Source organism: Onychomys torridus, chromosome 3, assembly GCF_903995425.1.
Source record: "Onychomys torridus chromosome 3, mOncTor1.1, whole genome shotgun sequence".
NCBI lineage: Eukaryota > Metazoa > Chordata > Mammalia > Rodentia > Cricetidae > Onychomys > Onychomys torridus.
The window spans coordinates 60157399-60182652 of NC_050445.1; the positions used below are offsets into that span (position 1 = coordinate 60157399).

General features: G+C 39.0%; 1 protein-coding gene across 1 annotated transcript in view; it reads left to right on the forward strand.

The window, feature by feature from the left end:
• Col28a1 (collagen type XXVIII alpha 1 chain) overlaps positions 1 to 25254 on the forward strand; it is a 163567-nt gene that overhangs the window by 50966 nt on the left and 87347 nt on the right. The window contains exons 14-21 of the mRNA XM_036181591.1: positions 1958 to 2026; positions 4997 to 5065; positions 9405 to 9473; positions 13629 to 13697; positions 14785 to 14853; positions 20148 to 20219; positions 20919 to 20987; positions 24384 to 24455. Of these exons, the coding sequence (XP_036037484.1) occupies positions 1958 to 2026; positions 4997 to 5065; positions 9405 to 9473; positions 13629 to 13697; positions 14785 to 14853; positions 20148 to 20219; positions 20919 to 20987; positions 24384 to 24455 (558 nt within the window). The remainder of the gene's footprint in view (positions 1 to 1957; positions 2027 to 4996; positions 5066 to 9404; positions 9474 to 13628; positions 13698 to 14784; positions 14854 to 20147; positions 20220 to 20918; positions 20988 to 24383; positions 24456 to 25254) is intronic.

Consider the following 25254-nt stretch of genomic DNA (forward strand, 5'->3'; position numbering starts at 1 on the left):
TAGATGCTGGAAATCAAACCAGGTCTTTTGGAAGAGAAGCCAGTTCTCTCGACCTCTGACCATATCTCACTTCCCAAAATAGAAATTTTCAAAGGTCAAAAAGTTTCCCTCCTCCTGGGGGTATGAGGATGAATAGAAAAGGAGAAAGTTTGGAACACAATTTAAGCAATTTCCTCTAATAGATGGACTGATAGAGTTCCCTGGCCAAGAGAGTTGGCCTGAGATAATAGTCCACTGAATAGTCCATAAGCTCAGAGTCAGCATACTGCATTACAGTGATGCACATCTGTAACTTCTATACTGTTGGGGTGGAGACAGGTAGATCTTGAGGCTCACTGGCTAGCCAGTGTAGACAGCTCCAGGTTCATGTCTCAGGAAGTAAGGGGGAGAGCTGAAGAGATGGCTCAGCAATTAAGAGTATGTATTGCTTCTGTAGGGACTCAAGTTCAATTCCCAGCACCCATGTCAGACGGTATCACAACTGCCTGTAACTCCAGCTCCAGGGCACACATCCCCCATACAAATACACACACATTAAAATAAAATGTCTAGTGTTGATGCAAACCCATTTTTTCTTTCAGTTTTCAATGAGTGAGTTTACTGGCAGCCCACTTTACACTGCACTGTTTCCTTCCTTACTGTGGGAGAAGCCCTCACCTCTCCTGGTGCCTTTCTAAGAGAAGCAATGAGGACTTCTTAAAACCATTGAGACTAAATACCATGTCCCTCCCAGTAGTGATCTTAGGAAGATACAGAATTTATACACAAAATTGTCTGTGAGTTCACCCAGCTCCAAAAATCACTGAAGTTTGTCAGGTTAGAAAGTGGAAACAGTAGTCATGCTTCTCATGGGCCTGTCTCCACAGGCTTTTCCCAGGCTCTCCCAATGTTTGCTCAAATGAGTAAGTCTCTCTGCATCCTTCTCCTGACCACACAGTCCTGCATTTCTTGTCTCATGGGATGTGTTTTCTTACCCATATTCTGAAGTGTTGTAGAATATTATTATAAGATGTGTTGCATTTGTTTGCACTGTAGAACATTTGTTTAATGATGCAAAGATGTGTTGCATTCTTTTATGTTGCATTTGTTTAACTCTGTGAAGCTGTGTTACTTTGCCTGTCTAAAACACTTGATGGTCTAATAAAGAGCTGAATGGTCAATAGTGAGGCAGGAGTAAGGATAGGGGGGCTGGCAGGCAGAGAGACTACATAGAAGGAGAAATCTGTGAGGAAAAGAAGAAAGAGCAAGAGATTAAGGAGAAGAGGATGCTAAGGGTCAGCCACCCAGTCAGCCATGGAGTAAGAGTGAAAGTAAGATATACAGAAGAAAAGGAAAAAGCCCAGAGACAAAAGGTAGATGGGATAATTTAAAGTTAAGAAAAGCTGATAAGAAACAAGCCAAGCTAAGGCTGGACATTTATAATTAAGAATAAGACTCCTTGGGGCTGGAGAGATGGCTTACCGGTTAAGAGCACTGGCTGTTCTTCCAGAAGTCCTGAGTTCAATTCCCAGCACCCACATGGTGGCTCACAACTGCTTGTAATGAGATCCGGCATACATGAAGACAGAATACTGTATACATAATAAATAAATAAATAAATCTTTTTTTAAAAAAAAGAATAAGAATAAGACTCCTTGTGTGATTTATTTGGGAGCTGAGTGGTGGCCTCCCCAAAGAGTAAAGAGCCAAAAGAGAAAGAGCAAAAACAGCTAGAGGCTCTTACACCTTTCAGAGAGAAGGAATATCAAATGCAGTGAGGATCCTGCTACTCACAGACCGTTACAGATGATCAGTATGGATTGCACTAGGATTCTTACTAAAAATTGAGTGGGACTACATCATCACCATGTCTGTGGGAAATGAAACTGACCATTCTCTTCTGTTGTTTCCCCCCTCATCTTACCACCTCCCATCCTCACCCCTGTTCTTTTCCCCCACCCTCTTCTACCCTAACCAGGGTCCCCGTGGTCCTGAGGGAGCACCAGGAGAGAAGGGCCCACCGGGAGAAGGATTTCCAGGACCAAAGGTAACAAAAGCTTCTGAACCAGTGGAAAAAGTACTTTGTCTTACATGGCCATGAATTACAAACTGTCAGAAGCCAATGTTCTCTTGGCCATTTTCACCCTACTAAGTAAAGGAATATGCAAATTTCTCCATAACATGAAAGCACATAAGCATGAAATTTATAATTATAAAATAAGTAATCAGCAGGCTTGCATTTTGTGTAATTACTGTATATTAATTGGAAAATTATCTTAGTTTATAGGCACTAAAGCTCCATGCATTTCTTTTGGGTCCAGAAGTTAAGTTTCTGAGTGTAGCTATGGCAACCTTTGTCTTACAGCTTTGTTTTACTAACTCAGATAAGAAAAAGAGTCTGACACCCCAGTTTTAATATTATTGCTGTCAACATCATAAAAAGAGTAACTTTATCACAAAGAAAGAACAAGACATTCTGACAGACCCACTGCTGACCTGGAGTTGGGAAAACAGGCTTCCTATTGTTTCCTCTACCCTGTGTGTTGGCTGTTCTTTCTGTAAAGGTCCAAAATGGCAGGTACTTCAAGCTTTATAAGTCCCTGATAACTGTTGCAATAACTCAGCTCTATGGCAGTCTGAAAATAGCCACGAACAATATATAAATAATGGCATGTAGCTGACTAATAAGACTATATTAACAAAAGTAGTCAGTGGGGTCTGATTAGTGGTCTGTGGTTGGCAAACCCTTGGTCTTCAGTCTACAGCATATCTGCCAGTAGCCACATAGAAAACAATTTTCGAAGGTACTTTCGGCCCTATCCACAAAATTTCAGACTAAGAGACATGTTTGAAATCTTCATTTCTAACGTCTCTCTCTGAAACATACATGTTGAGGTATACACACATTTCTGAGAACCATATGCTGCTCTCCAAGTGTCTAAGAACCTCTACATGTGTCGTTCTTCCAAGTCACTGAGTTCTGAGCTCTCAACTACAGCTACATGCTCTAAGCATCTCCTTCTTACCATCTTACTCATCTTACTAAGAGATGCTCTAATCATCTCTCTACCATGATAAACATTTGGTACCCATGAGAAACCCACGATTCAAGAGGGGAAAGCAGTTAACTAAAGCAATAGACACTAAATTGTGAGTGATAGATGGGTTAAATTTTAAAAGTTGTTCTTATTTAATTTATTATAGACTGGAAATAATACGTGGAATAAGGTGACCTTAAGTCACCTTAAGGTGACTATCCAAAGAGTCACTTTTAAGAAGGCAGATCAAATGCAATTTGTTACTATATTTCAAAAGTTACATGTAGTTTCTTAAATACTTGGTACTTAGTAGATTTCTATTTATGTCTCACCCAAGCAATTCAAGTAGCCAGAATATTTCTTTTTCAGAGGAGGGGGTGAGGTTATTATGCTAAATAATAAGATACTGCAAAGTACAATATTCCAGATGCCTCAATGGCATGCCCAGCATATTTTATACTGTATAAAAATGATACAATGGGGTGCTAGAGAGATTGTACAGTAATTAAGAGTACTAGCTGCCCTTCCAGAGGACCCAGGTTTGATTCCTAGCACTTGCATGAGGATTCATGACCACATGTAACTCCAGCTCCAGGGGATCTGATGCCCTCTTCTGGCCTCTGATGGCATCAGGAATGCACGTGGTACACAGACATACATGCGGGCAAATCATTACCCATACATATGCTACATTCTGGAATAGTAATAATAATAACCCAGGGCACTGTGTTGGCTCCTGACTTATCAAGGAAAGGACCTAGTATCCTCAGTGATGCTTTAGGATCAAGTATACAAGGTTGCATTCTGGGTAAAACTTAGTTAGAACACTTTATTTTCCCACTGGGCAGACTAATAGGAATTTCAGTAGATAGCTAATTTGCAATGGTATAGGAAATAAGTAGAAATAAGTAGTTAAATTATGGTGTTTCAGTTTTATTTCTGTTTCTGTGATAAAATAACCTGATAAAAAGCAACCCATAGGATGAAGCTTACTTTAGCTCAGAATTTCGGGTTAGGGTCCATCATAGCAAGGAATTTACAGCAGCAGGAGCTTGAGAGAGCTGCCCCCCCATCCTCAATCAAGAACAAGGAGAGAGTGAACGCATGCACAGTCACTTGCTTTCTTGCACATCTTCAGTTCTATTTCCCCACTCAGACACAGTTCACTCCTTAGAGACTGGCACCATTCACAGAGGGCTGTGTTTTCACATATTGATTAACTGACTTAAGACAACCCCCCACCCAGTTATGCCAACAAGGCATTCCAACGTAGACAATCTTTCATTGAGACTTTTCCTGGGTGATTCTACATTGTGTCAAGTTGAGAATTAAAGCTAACCAACACGTGTGACTATGGAGAGGAATGCAGTTGTATTTCCCTGTCTTTTAGAAAACAGTTTTAGTTTTTACTCTTGGTTCTAATGAATGCATTAACTGAATTTCACTTCTGACTGATTCATGTGGCTTCATTTCCTCATAAAGACATAGGGTACCAAGACTTCTAGTATCAGGACAGAAGAAGTGATTCTCATAGCTTATTCAAGATTTTCCATGAATCCTTATAACCTTACATTTTCAGTGAATTTCTATAAATTCAAACATTGATTCAGCAATCCAACTCCAGCAAGCATTAGTTCACAGGAGAGACAAATTTTCATTATCACCATGGATCCATTTCATCATTAGTAAGGAAAAGAGGCTTGTTGTCATTAGTCATACTACATGATTGATGGGATTGGAATTTAGCTCTTTTTCAGCTTGAGTGATGCTGTGTATGTGCCTTTCTTGGATAGACTCATTCCTATTTAAATGTTAAAAACAACCCATTTTTTCCCTCTGAGTTGCAAATCTCAAAGTTAGAATTACCAATTTTGAATAAGCAGTGAGTTTGGATGCTTGCTTTGAAGAAACTATAATATAAACTCCTTTAAAAGTCTTAGTTTTCTTTGTGTATTGATACCTTTCCAATTTGTTTTTAGGGTGAAAAGGGTTCTGAAGGACCAATTGGCCCACAAGGATTGCAAGGCCTGTCAATCAAAGGGGATAAGGTATTGCATATGAAGTATATAATGGAAGCCATCATAAAGTAAAATTATTTTTGACATTGCTCCTTATTCATGTGCAATTTGGGTTGCATATAATAAGACAACCATCCCACACAGGTATCTAGTAATTATAAACTAGTAAGTTTGAGGTGTTTTACTATGCAGGATGAATTATGATGTGAAAATTCACATTATTTATATTTCAAATAATTCCTCACTTATTTGAGTTCTAACTTTCAGTGCATTCTTTTATCAGCAATACATCTTTGAAACCAGATATTAGCCAAAGATATTTCTTGATAAAGAACACAATTGTTGAAAGTATACTGATGGAAGGAGAAACAATGCAATTATATTATGATCTCAAAAATTAAAAAAAACATATTGCTTATAATATATTACATGAATATGTATGTATCTATGCACCTATGTATCTATCTTTATATCCTTGGGCTCTCACTCAAAAACATTATTCTTAAAATGAAGCTAGAGTAAGGGAACTTGTTTTTTGGTTTTTGGGTTTTTTTTGGTTTTTTGAGACAGGGTTTCTCTGTGTAGCTTTCCTGGACCTCACTTGGTAGAACAGGCTGGCCTTGAACTCACAGAGATCCGCCTGGCTCTGCCTCCCAAGTGCTGGGATTAAAGGCATGTGCCACCACCACCCAGCAGGGAACTTGTTTAAGAAAACTAGCTTTGCTGTTCTTTAAAAGCAGAGACCTTCAGAGTTTGCCTAATATTAGGCAAAAGTTATAAGCTCATTGCATTGAGGAAGACCCATGCTGGTGGAAGCCAGTACCTACTCAGGACAAGGGTGCAAGACTAAGGTTTCCATAGAATTTGAGCTTGTGTTGGGTGGTTTGAGGCACATTCACAAAAACACAAGATGGCTTTGGATTGGATGCTAGGGAGGGGAGAGAATCTTATGATTGAGTATTTTATTACTTTCCTCTAGAAGTTGTGGGAAACTAGTTGTGGATGAGAGTTGTGACTGGTTAAATTTAAATAAATGGTAGAAGCACCCAAATTTAGACAATATATGGGATGTCTATCCATTTTTGGAGATTTGAACATTTATTATTATTATTATTATTATTATTATTATTATTATTATTATTAGCTTTTCTGTGTTCAGACATGATGACAGAGTACTCTTGCTTCTCTACAGTCCATAGCATTGTCTGGGGTTTGTGATTTGTGAACAGGTTCAGCCCTGTAGCCTCACTGCCAGGTTCTAGCTAGCAGAAGCTGCCTTACTCCTCACTAGTAATTTGTTTACTTTAAAGGTCTTGGTGATTAGGAGTGGAATGGAAGTTGGTGATAGAAGCTACTAGAAGTTGATCAGACCCTAAAGAGTGGTGGGGAGTGAAAGTTGCCATACACACACACATGCGCACACACATACATAATTAAAAGGTCATGAATTTTAGAAGAAGTGGAGGGCACATGAGCTGTTGGGGGAGAGAAGACAGGATAGAGATGATATAAATACAATATTCATGTATGAACTTTCAGGGAATAATAAAACAGATGTAAAAAGAGATGAATGCAAAATCTGGAGACCTCATGCCAATCATGAGTTATTTATCTGTCAAGCTGTAAGCGTATCATTATATTATTTCTATTAGAATAGCAACTGATAAGATCATCTCAAGTGTTGAGTTTCAATCATGAGTGGTATATTCTCTTCTGACTGTAATTAGCAAAAGCAATGATAAACAGTGAGACATGCAAATTTTAGATCTAATAAAATTCTTGGTTCAAATAGCTCAACTTTAAGTGTAACTACAGCTATGAAATATTTCTTTCTTCCTTTGGAGTTGTGAGAACATGGTGGTGGTTGTGACCTCAGTACATTAACCTTCCAAGTGTTACTGTGACATGACATATGTGCTCTCACATCTGGAGTTCATGCAAAGAAAACTTTGAAATACCTGGACACTGTCACATAGAAAAGCTTTTATTTGCCGTTCTCTTAAAAAACCAACTCTGTCTGCTCATCCCTTACTGGTCTTTTTTTCTTTTCCTATTATTTTAAGCAAAACACAAAGTTCAGAAACTATGGTGTGTGATTCAAGTGACAATGTAGTATTCCTATCTTAAGACTCACAAATATGTAATTAGTTAAAAAAAAATGACAAAGTACTTATGACACAGATATTTATTGATTTATTTTCTTTAATAAAATTATTAATTGTATATGTGGTACTATGTAATATAAAGACATTTTCATACAAGTTTATATTATACATTGGGCATATTTCCCTTCCCATAATCCTCCTCTCTCCCATCCAGGAGTTCCCACAGATAGTTGTGCTTCTACTTGAAGTCATATGTGCATACAGGATTGTATGTAACACATAAGATCTAGGAACATGAACAAGAGAAAACATATGTTTGTCTTTCAAAGACTATCTTAATTCTCTGTATCGTTCTCTCCTGTTGTATCCATTTAAAAACATTTATTTGTTTATGAGTTACTTCATGTGGTGGTCAGAGGACACCTTTGTGGAGTTGGTCTTCTTCCGCCTTCACATGGGTTCCAGGAATCAAACTCAGATTGCTAGGCTTGTGTGGCCAGCACCTTTAGCCACTGAGCCATCTTGCTGGCCTAGTTGCTTCCATTTTTTTTAAAATGGGGGCTGTTTACACACAACTAAAGCAGCAACCTTCAGTTACAAAGCAGACCTTATATTGGCTGCCAAGTCAAAACATTCATTATTCAACCTTTTGGGAAAATGTTTGCTAACTGGGCCTATAATTCTAGCTACTCTGGAGGCTTAGGTATCACAGATTCAAGACTGGACCACGGAGTAAGTTCAAGGTTAACAAAAACAACATCAAGAGCTCTTATATCAAAATAAAAGAAAAAAGTTGGTTGTCTGTCTCAATAATAGAGAGCTTGCCTCATATGAATCAGACCTTAAATCCAATCTCAAGTACTCAGTCAGAAAACATTGGCTCTCTCCGATGTAGTCTAAATATAATGGCCATTAAAACAAACACGAAGCATATTTGTCCATGCTGCTCAATGGCACATTTCTCAATAGGTGCCTTTGACCTAACTGTGGTATTTATTGACCCCTCCTCCTTTGAAGCCATCTCTTTTCTTGGCCTCTCTGGATGCTCTTAGTCCACATTACTGTTCCATTTCTCTAACCTCTAAATACTGGAGTTCTAGAAGGACTTGCCTCTGACCTCAAGTTTCTTGGTAAAGTCACCCAGGCATGGCATTAACTATTGTCATTATTTTGAGGGCCCTCAAACTGAAATTCCTAGTCCTGATCTCTCCCACTTAGTGTCTTCACTTAGATGTCAGTTTTAGGCTTCTCAATTGAACAAGTCTGCTACAGAGCTCCAGGTATGGCTTTCACCTCCAGCCTTGCTTCTGAGGCTTCTCTTCCTTCAAAAACCAGGGAGAAATCCTTGGTGCTTCCCAGTCGGCAGCAAATTCTCTTAGCTCTACTTCATAAGCAACCTAGGACCCGAGTGCTCTCTTATGAACATCCATTTTTATTTTTTATTTATTTATTTATTTTTTATTTTGAGACAGGGTCTCAGTATGTAGCCCTGGCTGGCCAAGAACTTGCTATGTGGACTCGGCTGATATCTGACTCATGGAGATCCATCTGCCTCAGCTTCCTGAGTGTTAGGATTAAAGTAGAAGTTACTAGTGAGGGCACAACACCACACCTGCCCTCACTGGTAATTTCTAATTTGTTTCCTTGGAGAAGTTTGGGTTCTTTCCTTTTGTTTCCTTGTATTTCTTAATTTTTGACATGTTATCTGAAAAATTTAGAAATAGTTTTTTCTGATTTATTTTTCTCATACTTTATTAATTTTGTACTTTTAAATATTAGCTGTGCTCCTTAAAGAAATGTTTGTGTTTTTATAATAACTTTATATAGCTTGAGTTGTGAGAAAAATGGCTGCTAAATGAAAACTGGTACAATTCTAGGTCATTCTTATATATTTAGGAATATTTATATATACACATATATGTGTATAATAACAACAGTTAATAAAAACAGAGGCCATGAATTTGAAAAAGAGCAAGGAGTATATGGGGGGTTGCTGGGCAGAGTGGAGGATTAAATGATATAATTATATTATAATCTCAAAAACTAAAATAAATAATAAAAACTGAAGATAACTACTTTAGATAAAACAGTGAATACACCACTAATTATTTTGGTACATTGGACTATAAGTTATTGAAAGGGAATGCAGGATTTGATTTTCCATGTTGAATGTGTTAAAAGTATAAAGATAGATCTTAATGTAGGTCAATTCCAGATTAGCAAGGCATAGGTGAATGATGTTTTGTCTACTCATGTTTTAACAGGGGGATTTGGGACCTGTAGGACCCCAGGGACCAGTGGGTATCCCTGGCATTGGAAGTCAAGGTGAGCAGGTAAGTGGTTCTTGCTTTCTCCTTCTTGTCACAGACATTTCATCCCAGTCCTTGTGTTCAGGGAGGACCAGGCCTCTGAGCATGTTTATGCTCATTTGGCAATTGAATTCCAGTGGAGTGTCAGTTCAGAATAATGCAGGAAAGGATAAAATAGTATCATGAGGAGATTATAATTTTAGGACTTTCAAATCCTATATTAAGACATTACTGATAGGTAGGTGTTCTGGTATAATATTTTATATGTGTAGTCCTCCTTGGGAGAGAAGTGTTTTCTTACCTACTGGCTTATATGTATTTTCCTCTTTGAAGTAACTGTAGTCTCAGCTCCACTACCATTAGAGGAGTGTTTTATATTCCCTTACCATTCTCCTACCTAAACATAGCATTGGGACTTAAGTACTGGAATCAGGGCTGACTAGTTAACTTTAAAGGCATCCTTCCCCCAAAGAAGCAGAACATGATGGGATTTGTTTGTAAAGGACATGGGGTCTCTTGTGGTCACAAGAAAGGAAGGATGTCTATATGCTCAGAGCTGGAACTGCTTTTAACATCTTCTGATACTGGGGGAAGCTGGAAAACTGTCCAATGTAAATGCTCCGAAGCCTGAACATCAGCACTATCTTCTGTTGTTTACTCTCTGCCTTTAGCCGTACAGTCTCATGTAATCAAAGCCACCAGATTCATTGCCCCAGTTAGAAAGTGGCTAGCTCAGTTGACTAAAATTTACGGCTACAGTTTGAATTATTATATTGCCTGGAGAATGAATAGTACTTCTTTGACGGAGGTGATGACGGAAGAATAAGTCAGGTAATTCCAAATCTCATTGTTGGCCTGAAGTGTTGAGTTCATTCCTAAGAATGCTTTTATCATTATTAGTACATATTTGTTATCCCAAGCAATAGTAAAGTTGATTAATATTCCTTTTCCCACTTCATCACCCTTGGCAGAGTTCCCAGTCTAATATGTTAAAAGGATTAGGGTGCAGAAAACATCAAGGTCAATCTGTAAATAGGTGTGGAGGTAATAATCAGAGCTGGGCATTCTGGCTACTGATGATCCCAGATTGACTCTCAAGACCCATGGTTTGTCTGCTGGGCTGCCTTCTGGTTCCAAGATCCTGGCAGCTTTGTCGCATCCTGGGTTTTGTGGTTTGTTGGGGGCTGAGATACTAATCTGGGACTGACAATGAGGTTCAAAGACAGACCAGTCTGTCCAGATGGTCTGTGGATTCTGGACCTCCCACCTGTGGCTTCCTGGCTTCCTGTTCCCTTTAATGCTAGTTCTTAATGGAAATTGTTATTTTTTTAGTTAAATTTTTTTAAAACAATTTCTTTTGGTTTTATATGCCCTTTCTTTGTTACAAAAGAAAAACAAAATCTTAAAGGTATAATGTCTTTACAGGGCTGACCTTTAATGGGTAGGAGAACGAGCAGACATGTTTGTAAATTTTCTGTGCAAAGAATTCATTTGTTCTTATGTGAGAAATAGTGTAAGTGCTACTTAAACTTAATCTCTGCTTATGCAGTCATTCAATTCTGTTCTTAACTTTCATCTGGCATGTTCTTGTGCTCATCGCTTCTTCCTGTGTTGATTCCGTATAGAAATGTATTTCTGCACTCATATACTTATGAGGAAAATCTGTTTCTCCACAAACAACCTGTAGACAATGTCCTTCAAATGGTCTGCAGATTTCAATTAAATATTTATAGATTCAACCACTTCAGATGTTTCACAGAGTAAAATGGAATGTAAGTAACTAGACAAGGATATGTAGGCACACATGTACTATGTACATGCTGTGATGTTTTGTTCCTTGTCCATTAAATGATACTGTAGATAGCTATAAAGTTATAGAAGTTCCTTCTTAGAACCACTGTGGCTCCCCTAAGGAATGATACTTATATTTTATTTTAAACTATATTTATTTTTATTTTATATGTATGAGTGTTTGCCTCCATGTATGTATGTTTACTATGTGCATGCCTGTTACTTGTGGAGGCCAGAGAGGGCATCAGATTCCCTAGAACTGGAGTTACAGTTGATTGTTGCTGCCATGTGAGTGCTATGAACTTAAAGGTTCTGGAAGAGTAGCAAGTGCTTGTGGTCACTGAGTCAACTCTCTAGCCCCAATATTTATATTTTAAAAGTAAACAAGCAGCTGTATTATCTAACTGCAGCAAAAGAGATGTCTTTTTTGCATTATATAATTAATAATGTGTCTTATAAACATTATTTCTACAGTTACAGTTTATGGGATGCAAACAAGCATGATTTTAACATTTTTATCTTGATAGCCTTAATCCCCTCCCCCACCCAGTGGGGACCACATTTTCTCTTTCCTGCCACTGAATAAAATTTCCAGCCTAGCACAGACTTTGGATCTCCTTTAGACAACTGAAGTCGTAGGGCTGCTGCATGTCGCAAATACCGGGTTTTACTCCGTATCAAACAAAAACTTCTCTGGTTACTATTAACTTTCTCTTAATCTTCGTCATCTGGGACACACTCGAGGGGATGAGGGCCTTTCTTTTCTCCTGGGCCTAAGCAGAGAGAGACCGGGCAGAAGAACATGAGTGTTCTTTCTTGATTGGTTCTGTGATGCATGGCTTTAGGCATCAGGGTTTGGGAGACACGTGCTCTGTCCTCTCACCTCTGGGACCCTTTCGGTAGCCCTTCGGTCAATTCCCCTAGGATGTGGGAGAAAAACTTGCCCCAGCTGCATCTCTTTCGGGGCTCCATTCTTCCTGCTGCAGCCCTACTGCCCCTCTCTGTCTCCTGGGCAAGGTCAAAATAGCATCAGGCCACTCTTGCCCCCTTACAGGAAGATCTCACACACCTCTGCTCTGACAAACTCTGGGTACATAGGATAGTCCCCATCTGGCCCCTTTGGGCTACTACAGGACATTTTAGATTACTCAGGCATGAGTCAGAAAACAGTGCCCTGTGTCCCCCAAAGCAAAATCAAAGTGGCTTGACTGAAGTCCTCCTTCTAGGTCAGAGTAAAGAAAGTCTCAACCAAGCCCCTTTTCATTTTCTGCAAAGAAAACTCCTTGCAATCTAGATAACTTTCTCCGGAAAAGTAGCTCATGAGTCCTCTGTTCCTCTACCTCATTTTACCTACAGTTCAGCAAGGAATCATTTATTTAAACATGTTTCACTTTGATGTATGTCAGCTTGCCTTTTAGAGTCCAGGTCACATTTTTAACATGCCCCTGCATCTAACTAGGAAATGTGTGTGTGACAAGAGATGTGAATTGGTTTAGCACCAGGAAATTTTCCTTTTGACCTTGAAAATTGCGAGCAGGGCAGAGGCTGTGTTCATTAGTGTTGTCAAGGGGCCAGGTGTCTCCATTCTTGTTAGTCTGTCTCCCTGGGGAGCTTTCTTCATCCACCTAGTATAAGACTACTCCATGGCTTGTCCACAGGAAGAAGAAAAAACCATGAGTAGTTCTTCCTTTACAACAGGTTTTCAACCTGTGAGTGGCAACCCCTTTGGGAGTTAAATGACTCTTTCACAGGGGTCGCCTTAGACCGTAGGAAAACACAAACATTTGCATTATGATGTATGCAGCAAAATTACAGTTATAAAGAAGCAATGAAAATAATTTTGTGGTTGGGGGTCACCACAACATGAGGAACTGTAATAGAGTCACAGCATTGGGAAGGGTTGAGAACCACTGCTCTAGACTGAATGAAAACTTACATACCTCACTCTATCCACGTCCTAATAGTCAGAATCTAGTCCACATACTTACAACCTGACTCTACTGGGGATGAGGAAGCATGAGTTTTGCTATATAGCACTGGCTGGTCTGGAACTCACTATATAGACCAGGCTGGCCTCAAACTCATAGAGATGGGCTTTTTGTTGCCTACCAAGTACATGCTGGGATTAAAGGTATTCACTGGAAGCATGAGATTTATTCTAGGTATTTATGTGGGCCACCTGAAATTTCTCTTGCTATCATAGAAGGAAAGGATATGCATTGGAATTTAAACAATGGGATTTCAGTGGCTACTTCCAGTGGTCCCATCAATAGTTGGTGTGGTGTCAGCAATTTGTAATGAAGAGCTATATGTTCACTTCAGAAGATACAAGGCTGTCCTCCAAACATCTCAATTTCACTAACAACATTTAAAACTTTTGTTCTAAAGGGGATTCAAGGTCCAATTGGTCCACCTGGTCCACAAGGACCCCCAGGACAAGGCTCACCTGGTTCCAAGGTAAATTTCTGAATAACAGAAAAGTTTAATACATTTATAGTGTAATTGTTGTTTATGATTGAAGTTCAATGACTTCTCAAGAGAACAGATGAAATTAACTTAAAAATCAGAACATCCTAATGCCAAATGATACTGATTTTATTAGTGACTTGGAAGGTATAATACATATTCTTCTTGGTTTAAAATGCTTTTACTTGCATAATCTTTTTTATATCTTGTTTTTATTTTTAATTATGGAGACCCTATTTTAGCAGTACAAGTAGGCACCAATAAAATCAACCCTCTCTGGGTTGGTGAGCTTGCATTCACATCAGCTTTCCCACAGCGGCTTTAACTTTTAGCATCTAAAAAGATGGAGACAACTTCAGGGGAGGCAGTTATTATATAATTAGCTACCTTCCATACTCCTTCAAGGATTACTATTCATTGTTGTAAAAAACAATAAGATACTTCTCAAAAATGCTTTCTCACCTTGGAGCACATATCAAGAAGAAAAACATCATTTCTATCTTTCAGATTATTGATTTATTTGTTTGTTTGTTTGTTTATGCATTTATTTGTCTTTTGGGGTATGGGGAAGACAAGCTCTTTCTGTATAGACCAGGTAAGTCTCTAACTTAGGATCCCCCTGCCTCTGCCTCCCTAGTATTGAAATTACAGGTGTGTGCTCCTATGGGCCCCTGTTTTATTTGGGGTGCACCACTAAGAGTTTGGGTTGTTCTTTGGTTTTGTTGTTGCTCTTGGTCAGAGATTAGTGGGGCTTTCTGTGTGTCTGTTTAACTGTTATACAAGATAACTTGTCTATACTTTCAAGGTATCCCTACAGGTGTACACCACATGGCCTATAGTTTAAGTCAAACTTACAATAAAAATCCACATAACTAAAGGGGTTTCATATGTAACTACTACTGTGTGTGTGTGTGTGTGTGTGTGTGTGTGTGTGTGTGTGTGTGTATGTGTGGTGTGGTGTGAATTAGGTACATAAAATCATCTCACTTTGTTGATATACAAAAGCTCCAAGGAGATCAAAGACAGGAATGTATTACTTTTATTGTGCTTTAATATTCAAACATTGTTTCCTTCCCAGGGAGAAGTAGGCCAGATGGGACCCATAGGCCCTAGAGGACCAATGGGAATTGGAATACAGGGACCAAAGGTGAGTTGAGTTAACTGCTGCTAACATGCAACTAGGCAATTTACATAACACAATGTAAGGTTTCCTTCACATCCAAATGCAAGAAAAAGCATGCATATGATATATATATATATATTTATATAGCTTGTTTCTGTTAACTTTAAAATGTGCTAAGAGGAAAAGTGTAATTATTATTTCTTAGTTTTCTTGGTGTATCTATCTATAGGGTTGTTATAAAACTCATACTTTGCTAGGGGCAAGGGACTTTGTTCACCTCATTTGTTATTGGATGCCAGTTTTGACAACATGGTGGGCTTTAGATACTGCTGAACGGATAAATTGATGCTTGCTATGACCGTCACAGGTTCTGTTACTCACCCTGAAGGTATGCAGGCCCCAGTGAGCCATGCCGAGTCTTGTACTTCACCATTACTTGGCTGTCACTGCCAAGGTTCTCATCAACATTTGGGTACTAGAAGAATAAATACATCAGATGTAAGCTTAACAATAAATACCACAAAATATAATAGTATATTAATAAAGTAATAAAACTGTCATTCTTGCATGGCTTTGATATAGTACATACTATGCTAAGTGCTAAATATGATGCATATATGTATGCACACATACAGATATACAGTATACAAGTATACTCATGTAAAGTACAATTTACATGTCAATTTAGAAAGACAGTCCATAGTATGTTCCTTAGCATCATCAGTTAGACTATCTTGGTTTAAATCCCATTTTTTTCCAGTTAATCTGAAGTTTCTCTCATGTAAAAATAAAATATGTAACTGTATGGGAGTATCTCATTCCATGTTTACTCCCTTTCTTGGCTTTGGTATTAAAGTGCTTCTTCTCTTGTCTGACTTTTGCCCATGCTCCTGCCATAACATGTCACATTTCCTTTTGTAAATGTCAGACTACAAGTTTGCCGGGCTTGTAGAAAGCAAACAGAGGTGGCACTGTGAGGTGGTCACAGAGCACACAGTCTTCCGGTTGGGTGCAGCAGGGCTCCTGTCCCACAGGGGCTGCCACTTCACTTCTTGCTCACACTATAGCCTCGTCTTAACTGGAAAATAGCAAATATGCACAAATATGCTTCATCATTTTAATTCTTATTCTCTGGAAACTAAAACAGCTTTTTCATGTGCTCAGTGGACCTTCATCTTTTTCTTTGTAGATTCCTAAGGATGCTCAGTACTTTCTGTTAGGTTTTTATCGTTAGCGTCCTTTATACATCTGGATGTTAAGCTTTTGTTGGCTGAGTTACCAGTATCTTCTCCTAGGTTCTAACCAGTATTTATCCTTTGACATTTTGGTGTGTTTCTCACATTTTATGCCTTGTACTTTTAAAATCTTATTTTAAAACCTCTTAAAGTCATGAAAATATTCTCATGTCATTTTCTGAAAATTTTATGCTTTGCTTTACTTTAAAGTAATCTTTTTATCCACATGGTCTTTAGCTTTCTGTGGGGCATAAGTATGAAGAATCTAGCTACCTCCCATATTGTTAATGTGTCTGTCCCAGTTGCTGAGAACACCATTTTGCCACACTGGTTTGCAGTACAACCCATGCCTTGTATCAGTTTACATGCATATATCTGTATGAATCAGTGCTTAGATCTCTACTCTGTCCCCACATCTTTTCATATTTCTCTGCACTATTACCTTCCCATCTTGATTCTTCTAGATCTAAAACACATCATGTTACCATCACTGGGGATATAGCTCAGTTGGTAGAGTGCTTGCCTCACACATGTGAGAACCAAAGTTATGTTTGAATTTCTAATTACTGTGCTTAAGAGATCCATGAAACAAAAATGCCTCTAACCTTCAAGCCACTTGTCCAGGGACAGGTACTTCCTGAAATGCCGGAAGCTATTGTTTATGAGAGATAACAAGTTACATGTTTTCACTCCCTTAAATAAATTTGACCCTATTACATTTGATGTGCTTGATCACATGTAGGTGGTAAGTGGAGGTAGGTGGGCAGAAAATATGTCTGGATGTATGCTTGCTCCTGATTGGACCTGATGGGAAATATGGTGGCCTTATGGGGTTACCCATTTAAGTTTCTGCAAAATGTGACTTGGTGCCATTTTGGGAGAACCCAAGAATGGACTTGGCTAGAGTTTATCATCCTAGCCAGTATTTAATTAAAACTGGCTTCAAATTTGGCTCAAAATCATAGTAGTGATTTTATTCTCACCATGTGGTCTTAACACATGTGCAAAGCCCTGGATTCAGTCCCTAGTATGTACACATTTGTGTAGTAATGCACATCAACAATCCCAGCACTCAAGAGGTAGAGGCAAGAGAATCAGATGTTCAAGGTCATCCCTGAGGCTATGCAACAAGTTAGAGGCCAACCTGGGATACATAAGAACCTTCCTCAAAGGGAAAAAACATCCCATCATGTGAAAAGAAAAATATTCTTATTATCTTTCTTGCTTGTTGGTGAATTGGTCATTCTAACACATTTTAGGATTATCAAATTTAATAAATTATCTTGTTGAATCTACAGATTATCTATTGAGTTCTTCCCACCACAGAGTAAGGCTTTCTAACTTTTCAGGAAAATATTTTCTTTCTTTTTTCTATAAAGACCTTCTATCTCATACATTTGCTAAGGTCATTTACAGGCTTCCCAAAGAAAATTCGTTAGTATGAATTGTTCTCTTTCCAACAACTTCTGATTGGCCTCTGCAGGCCTATTGGACAATCGCTGGCTCTGTCTTCACTTCGGCATGCTCAGTTTTACCCATCGTCACCCTGTGAAATCACTTACTGTTTCCCATGGAAGCGCTTCGTACTCTTTTACTTGAAATAATATTGTCTGGAAAGAAACAAAATTATATGATGCTTGCTGTAAATTTTTGAAGTACTCTCTTAGGTCAATGAAATTCTCTTTCATTTCAATTTTTAGCAATTTTGCCTTACTTATTATGAATAAGTAATGGATTTTAGTGGAGTTCTCTTGATACTGAAATAGTTATTAGTCTGTTAATCTGATATTAATGTTGAACCATTCTTATATTGATTTTATTTTATTTTGGGGTAAATTTAACTTCTCATGGTATTTACTTTTTAAGAATGCTTCAATTGATTAATCTTTTATTGAGGACATTGTGGATTTTAATGTTGAATCATTCTTGTATTTTACTTTTTTTAGGTAAACTCAGCTTCTCATGGTATTTACTTTTTAAGGATGCTTCAGTTAATTAATCTTTTACTGAGGACATCATGGCCTTTTAAAATAACCATTCATAATGTTGTTAGCATATAATAAATAAACATACTTAGTATATACACTTTGATAGATTTTGGCATATGAATGGTCTGGAAACCCTCTCACAACGAAGCTAATATAGGCATCCATTGCTCATTAGGGCCACCATGCATCCTTTGCAAAACTGTCCTTCTGTTCCCCCTAACTTCTACATACTGATGTGTTTTCAACAGCCTGCTCTACCACAGATTGCTTTTTCTGTCCATGCAGAAGAATTATCTTGATATGCACTTTGCAAAGTGTGTGAACAGTTGTTTCTGTTGCTGAAAAGCTTCCCATTGTACAGGGATACCACAATTTACTTATCCATTTTCTTGTGGTGGAGATGTTGGCTGTTTCCATGCTTTTGATGTTACAAATTAGAAACATTTATTGAGGTGTGGTTGGACACTTGTTTTCCCTTTTCTTCAGTAAATGTCTAGGAATGAACTGGCTAATTTAAATCAAAATGGGTGGTTTTGCCTCTTTTTCTATTTCTGCTTTGTTTTGAAATCTTTTGTAAGATAGAGACCCTGTTCTTCAAAGATTTGAAAGTTTAGTGTTGGCTTGGCTAGGAATTCAGCAGAACTTTGCTGTCTTAGAAAGTGAAGGATCCAGAGCAGTGGTTCCCAACCTTCCTACTGCTGGAACCCTTTAATACAGTTCCTCATGTTGTACTGACCCCAACCTTAAAATTTCCTTGCTACCTCATAACTGTAATTTTGCTGTTGTTATGAATTGTAATGCAAATATCTAATATGCAGATTATCTGACATGCAACCCCTATGGGGGTCATTACCCACAAGCTGAGAACCGCTGATCTAGAGGCTTTAAATCACTAAATGCATCTGCTAACGGCAATGCTCGACCTTTTAATAAAGTTCTTGAAGATTATGAATTTGTTAATGATTTTCTTTTTCTAAAAAAGGTTCTTATTTATGTGTGTATGAGTGTGTGCATGTGTATGTGTATATACATGTGCAACATGTGTATACAGGAGTTGCAGTGTCCTTGTTTGAAATTTTCACTGAGTTTTAAATGCTTTTTAAAACTCTGTGCACAAGTTCATATCAACTGTTCTTTCTAATATTACTCATGTCATCATTTCTTTCAACATCCTAATCATTCCTGCTACTCATTTATCATTAATTTTAGAAATATCACCTTTTAATGTTATGAATGGTCTTGCTTTGTGTTTGAGTTTTTTCTGTTTCTCATTTTTGTCATGTACTTTTAGTCAGTCTTAGGTTTACTGTGATTTTCCTCCCTCACTCACTTTTCAGGTTGGTTGACATTGAATTAGTTCAATTTTTTTTTTTTTTTTTTTTTTTTTCTGGTAAGAACACTATCATACCATTTGCAAGCAGTGTGTGTGCTTTAATGAATGGTTTAAAGGAGTCACTGCTCATTGCAAATCACCCGGAAAGCAAGGGAATTACTGCACTAGAGCTGGACCACAGGGTCAGAACCCCACTTTCCAGTCCCCTTTGGTAGCTGTTTCATAGAGCTGGTGTGACAATGTCATAAGCAGAGTCCTGGAAAACTGGAAATCTCATCATTCCGGAGGCTCTAAGTCCGAAATCAAGAAATCTACTGCCGTGCTTTCAACAAACCCTGCAGGGGAGAATCCTTCCTTGCCTAGCTGTCCCCCTGCCCCTAGGTCCTCAGCACTCCTTGCCTATGGCTGCACGCCGCTCTTCTGTGTTGGCCTCTGTTGTCCCAGAGCTTTGTTTGTTTTCACAGGGCCTTATCCACTTTTCATCATGACTCCAGCCATGATTCGGACTCACCTTAATAACCTCGTCTTAACTTGATTATTTCTATAAAGGCCCTATTTCCCACTAAGCTCACTCAACCCACGGCAAAAGAATGAAAAGCACAGAGAATTGGTAACTTGCCCAAAGTTGTGAGGTTTAGTTCCTAATCACATTTCTTTGCTCAGAGACTTTTCTCAGTATTTGTAAGATATGTCCAAATACCACAAAATGGAGGTTGACAGTAAGGACGTTTCACTGAAATAAAATATCTGTTTATTCACCAGGGGGAGCCAGGCGCAGTGGGGCTCCCGGGACAGCCTGGAGTACCCGGGGAAGAAGGAGCCCCTGGAAAGAAGGTGATCTTACATCGTTTTCGTATTATCAGTGTCTAAACGGTGGGACCAGAAGGGCAGCTCAGCCTTCCAGGATCTGGGGTTAAACTACCCAGGGCAGACAGCATCTTTGAGAACAAACGTTCTTTTCATTGACCCCAGAAAGAGCCTGGTTCCATGGCTGCTGTGGTGCCCCACACATGCTTTGTCATGGCTGGTATTTTGGACATGACACTTTGGCTTTCTTCCAAGAGTGCTAGAAACTACATCAATTTAATTTCAAAGAAAAACACCTCTCTTCCTTCAAAAGAGAGAGTCTGTAGATGCATCTAGGAAGTTAGGCTGTTGTAAAGATGCACTGAACTATTTTCTGTTGACCTTTGAAGCACTCTGTTTTCAACAAAACTACTGAAAAATAACAGATGGTGAGATGGAATGTCTTTCTTGTTGAAAACAAACAAACAAAAAACAACACGCAAAAACCTACTCAAACACGTGAGAGAAGAGCTTAGGAAAGTGAGCTTAGGGCTTTGGAAATTGGGAGACTGGAGGTCTTTGTGGTATTTCAGCTGCTCTGGTTAAAGGGGGTTTAATGTTAATTTAGTCATTGATAAGCTTCCACTTTAATTTTGAGACGATAACGAAGGTCTGGTGTGTTTTGTGGGTGGGTTCTGCATTCTGTCCTCCAGGAACCAGCTGAGGCATTTGTGTCCTTTCCTCCAGGGAGAAGCAGGGCTTCCAGGAACAAGAGGCCCAGAAGGAATGCCAGGGAGAGGCCAGCCTGGCCCCAAGGTATGCAAATGACAGCTTCGCAGGAAGCAGCTGTGTTTTCCAGTCCCCAATCTACAGAGCCAATTTAGGAGCATCTGCCTTTCATTCTTGCTGCGTCAAACATGTTTACATCTTGCTTAAAGTTGTGGACACTGTCTTGTGAGCTTTTAGAAGAAGGCAAGTGTATATTATGTGTCTTTATTTTCCCACATCCATCTTAAGACCTAGCATAGAAACGAATTCAACACATGTTTTTTCAATAAACAGTTAACTGATATTTAAAGAAAACATAGGAAGGAAAAGAATTCTCAAGATACAATGTTAGAATTTGAAAGTACATAAAGTTTACCCAAAAATTTATAGGCTTTCACATAATAGTAAGGCATATCATCTCATTAATTGTCAATTTAGGGGATGGGGTTTGTAGCTTAGTAAAAGAATGTGCTTAGCATAGGCAAGGCCATGGGTTAGATTCCTAATAAGTAAACTTTACTCCCTCTAGAAATGCCACTTGAATAACATGGTTGTTTTTTTGTTTTTTGTTTTTTGGTTTTTTTTTTTTGAGACAGGGTTTCTTTGTAGTTGGTTGTTTTTACTCTTTACCCTTTGGTAAAGGGTACCACCCAGCTCCCAAATAAATACACATGGAGACTTATTCTTACTTATAAATGCCAGGCCTTAGCTTGGCTTATTTCTAGCCAGCTTTTCTTAACTAACTTAAATTACCCCATCTACCTTTTGTCTTTGGGCTTTTACCTTTCAGTATTTCTGTATATCTTTTCCTTCCCTCTTATTCTGTGTCTGGCTGGGTGGCTGGGTGGCTGGGCAGCTGGGTGGCTGGGTGGCTGGACCCTGCTCTTCTCCTCCTTTTCTTAGTCCTCGATCTCTCTTCCTAGATTTCTCCACATATTTATTCTCTCTGTCTGGCAGCCCCACTTACCCTTTCTTCTGCCTTGCTATTGGCTGTTCAGCTCTTTATTAAACCAATCAGATGTTTTAGAAAGGCAAAGTAACACAGCTTCACAGAGTTAACAAAGGCAACATAAAAAAATGTAGCACGTCTTTGCATCATTAAAAAATGGTCCAAAGATGAGAAGATATAAATTCACCCATAGGATGAGACCTTTAGCAAAATAACATACCATCTCTAAGGTGCCAGAATTCCTGTAGTTTTTATGCAGAGTTGTCAATCACACTGCATACATAGTAGTATTCCATTTATAATTCTATTGAAATACTGATATCCCAATTTATCAGCCTTATAAAAGTATTAACTAAAATCAAATCCTAAGTCTTAATGTGAATAACTGAAATTTAAATATATCTGTACAATTTCAATCACTTGAACCTATCCACCTGTCCACCTGTTCTCCACCTGTTCTCCAAATAAAGAGATAGGAATTTTTTTTTTTTTTTTTTTTTGGTTTTTTGAGACAGGGTTTCTCCGGGTAGCTTTGCACCTTTCCTGGAACTCGCTTTGGAGACCAGGCTGGCCTCAAACTCACAGAGATCCCCCTGCCTCTGCCTCCTGAGTGCTGGGATTAAAGGCGTGCGCCACCACCACCCAACTACAGGAACATTTTTTAAAACATCATGTAAAATATATATTTAGAAATACTGGCCTATTAACAATCAGAAGTGAGGCTATGAGGAAGGGTGGTGTCTCTGAGAAGGATCTGAAGTTTAGGTTATGAGATGGATGGAGAAAGTCCCCAGAACAACAACAGCACATGAATAGTGAATATGGGAAATCTAAGAGAATGGCCTTCAAAGCAGGGGCAAAGTTACCAAAATGATCACCAAGAAGAATGCAGCACAAATAATAGCTGGAACATAGAATGCAGGCCAGGCCACCCCAGTCAGCATTGGTGCTTCATGACATGTGGCTGTGTTTTCTCCAGTCCTGCCCAGCCCCACAGACCCCGCAGCTGCTTATAAAATAATCACTCAGAAGCTTATATTAATTAAAACTTCTTGGCCACTAGCTCAGGCCTACCACTGACTAGCTCTTACATTTAAATTCAGCCCATTTTTGTTAATCTATATGTCACCATGTGTTCTGTGCTTTACCTGAGTGTCATTACGTGCTGCTCCCTGGACAGCAGACTGGCATCTCTTCCCTCAGTCTTCCTATTCCCAAAATTCTCCTTGTCTGCTTATCCCGCCTATACTTCCTGCCTGGCTACTAGCCAATCATCATTTTATCTATCAACCAATCAGAGCAACACATATTCACAGCACATAGAGTATCCCACAGCAGTTGTGCACCTGTTTCTGTGTTCTGAGGTGATTCGGTCAGTAAGTTGAGTTTGGTGGTAAATGAAAGAAATTAAATAGCTGTGGCTGTGCCACATCATTTGGCTACACCAATCATGATGGAGCAAGTGCTGTTTGAGTGTGTCCATTACTTGTGTAACTGCTCTTTATGCCTGTGTACTCTACAGAGTTAATTGCACCATTGTGGATTCAATTGGAGGCTCTATCTTTTCAGTAGAGCATCCTTTTGTTGATGTCTTAATACATGATGCATTGGTTTTCAAGGCGTAGTCTTTAGATCAGCTGGGTTTGCATCACCAAGGAATATTGGACATGGAAATTATTAGGTCCTTGTGGAGACTGACTAAATCAGAAACTCTCTGGACATGAGATCTAGAAATCTGTGCTCTCCCAAGCACTCTGGGATGAAAATGATGCTTGTTTAAAGACTGTGGCTCCATCAGATGTACCAGCAATGTGCCAGGAACCTCAGCCACAAACCCAAGGAGAGAGTCCTTCACTGACATTGACCCACATCTGGATGTAATGCCCACAGTAGAGCCTCATTGAGAGAGAGTGCTCTAATGCTGAGAGCTTTGGTGGAAGGTAGCAGAATTCTTTCTGGTTGTAGGAACACTGCTGAGTACAGCCATGCTGAGGAGCTGTGGGAGGCAGTTTCCGGCTCTGCTCCAGGTTACTGCTTTAGTATCTTCTTACCAACAAAATTATTGGCCTTCTTATGTAGAATGAACTAGACTCCCCACTGAGGAAGAAATGGAGCCTTGATTTGAAAAATGTCTCTTTTAATGTTTTTAACTGAAATAGCATGAAAATTGAGACACAGGATAAAAACCATCTCTTTTCTTAAATATTGAATGTATCAGAACCATCTGTGCACAGACTTGTGGTACAGAAGACTTGTAACTTCAAACAAAAGTTCTCTGCCATTCAGAACTTAAAAATATCAAATCATTGTGAGTAAATGACAAAGACTGGGCAGGATTCTGAAGAGCTTTGACAAACCTTGGGTGGCCAGATTGTGTTCAGGTGGGATCACCTGAAAGCTGCTGTTCACTGAGAGCTTGGCTCTGATGTGGGTGCTGTGTGGCTGTAAGAGCATGTGCTAACACAACCTCTACATCTTTGCAATTATTCTGTCAGGGTGATGAAGGAAAGAAAGGGAGCAAAGGAAATCAAGGACAGAGGGGCTTTCCAGGACCTGAGGGGCCAAAGGTATGTTTCTTATATCCTCATATGTGCTTTGAGGAGATTGCAACTGTGTCTGGTTTTAATAGAGTATTAAATTTCCACTTCAAATTTGATTACTTGTTTCCTTCCCAACAAATACATGACAAAAACCCCCAAAGGAAAATGTCTTTGGAAAACTTTCTCTTTCCAAACCATAATAGAATGGAATAAAGAGATCTCACAAAGTAGATTATCATTTGTGCTTCTTGGGGAGAATCTGACTGCCAGTCATCTCCAGTAATTATGTAAAGGCAGGGACATAGCACATCCCACTCCTAGCACCTTCTTTTACTAGGCGAAAGTGAGTCCAACACTGGTTGACAGGTAGCCTCCATGATGCTGAAGAGTGGCTTCTGAAGGCCAGTGCCATCCTGCTCTGCTTTGAGCGGTCTGAACCAATCACTCATATAGCTGGAGAATGTGATCTATTTCACAGAGCAATCATGACAATAGAGAGTTTAAGAGATGACACTCAGCACAGTCTTTGGCACTCAGTAAATGCTTGACACAGGAGTTATTCAGAGAGAGAGAAAAAAAACAGTTCTGTGAAATGGAAAGTAAGAGTCCATGGCCTGAATTGTCCAGAACAGGGTGCAAAGGGGGAAGTGGAGTGTGAGGCAAGAAGTAAGAAGTATCCTGACTTAGTGAGAGCTTGCTTTAGTTGATGTCAGAACACTGCAACAGCAATCCTGAGAGTTTATATTTCCAGGGAGACACAGGTTGTCTTAGTCAGGGTTTCTATTGCTGTGAAGAGACACCATGACCACAGCAACTCTTATAAAGG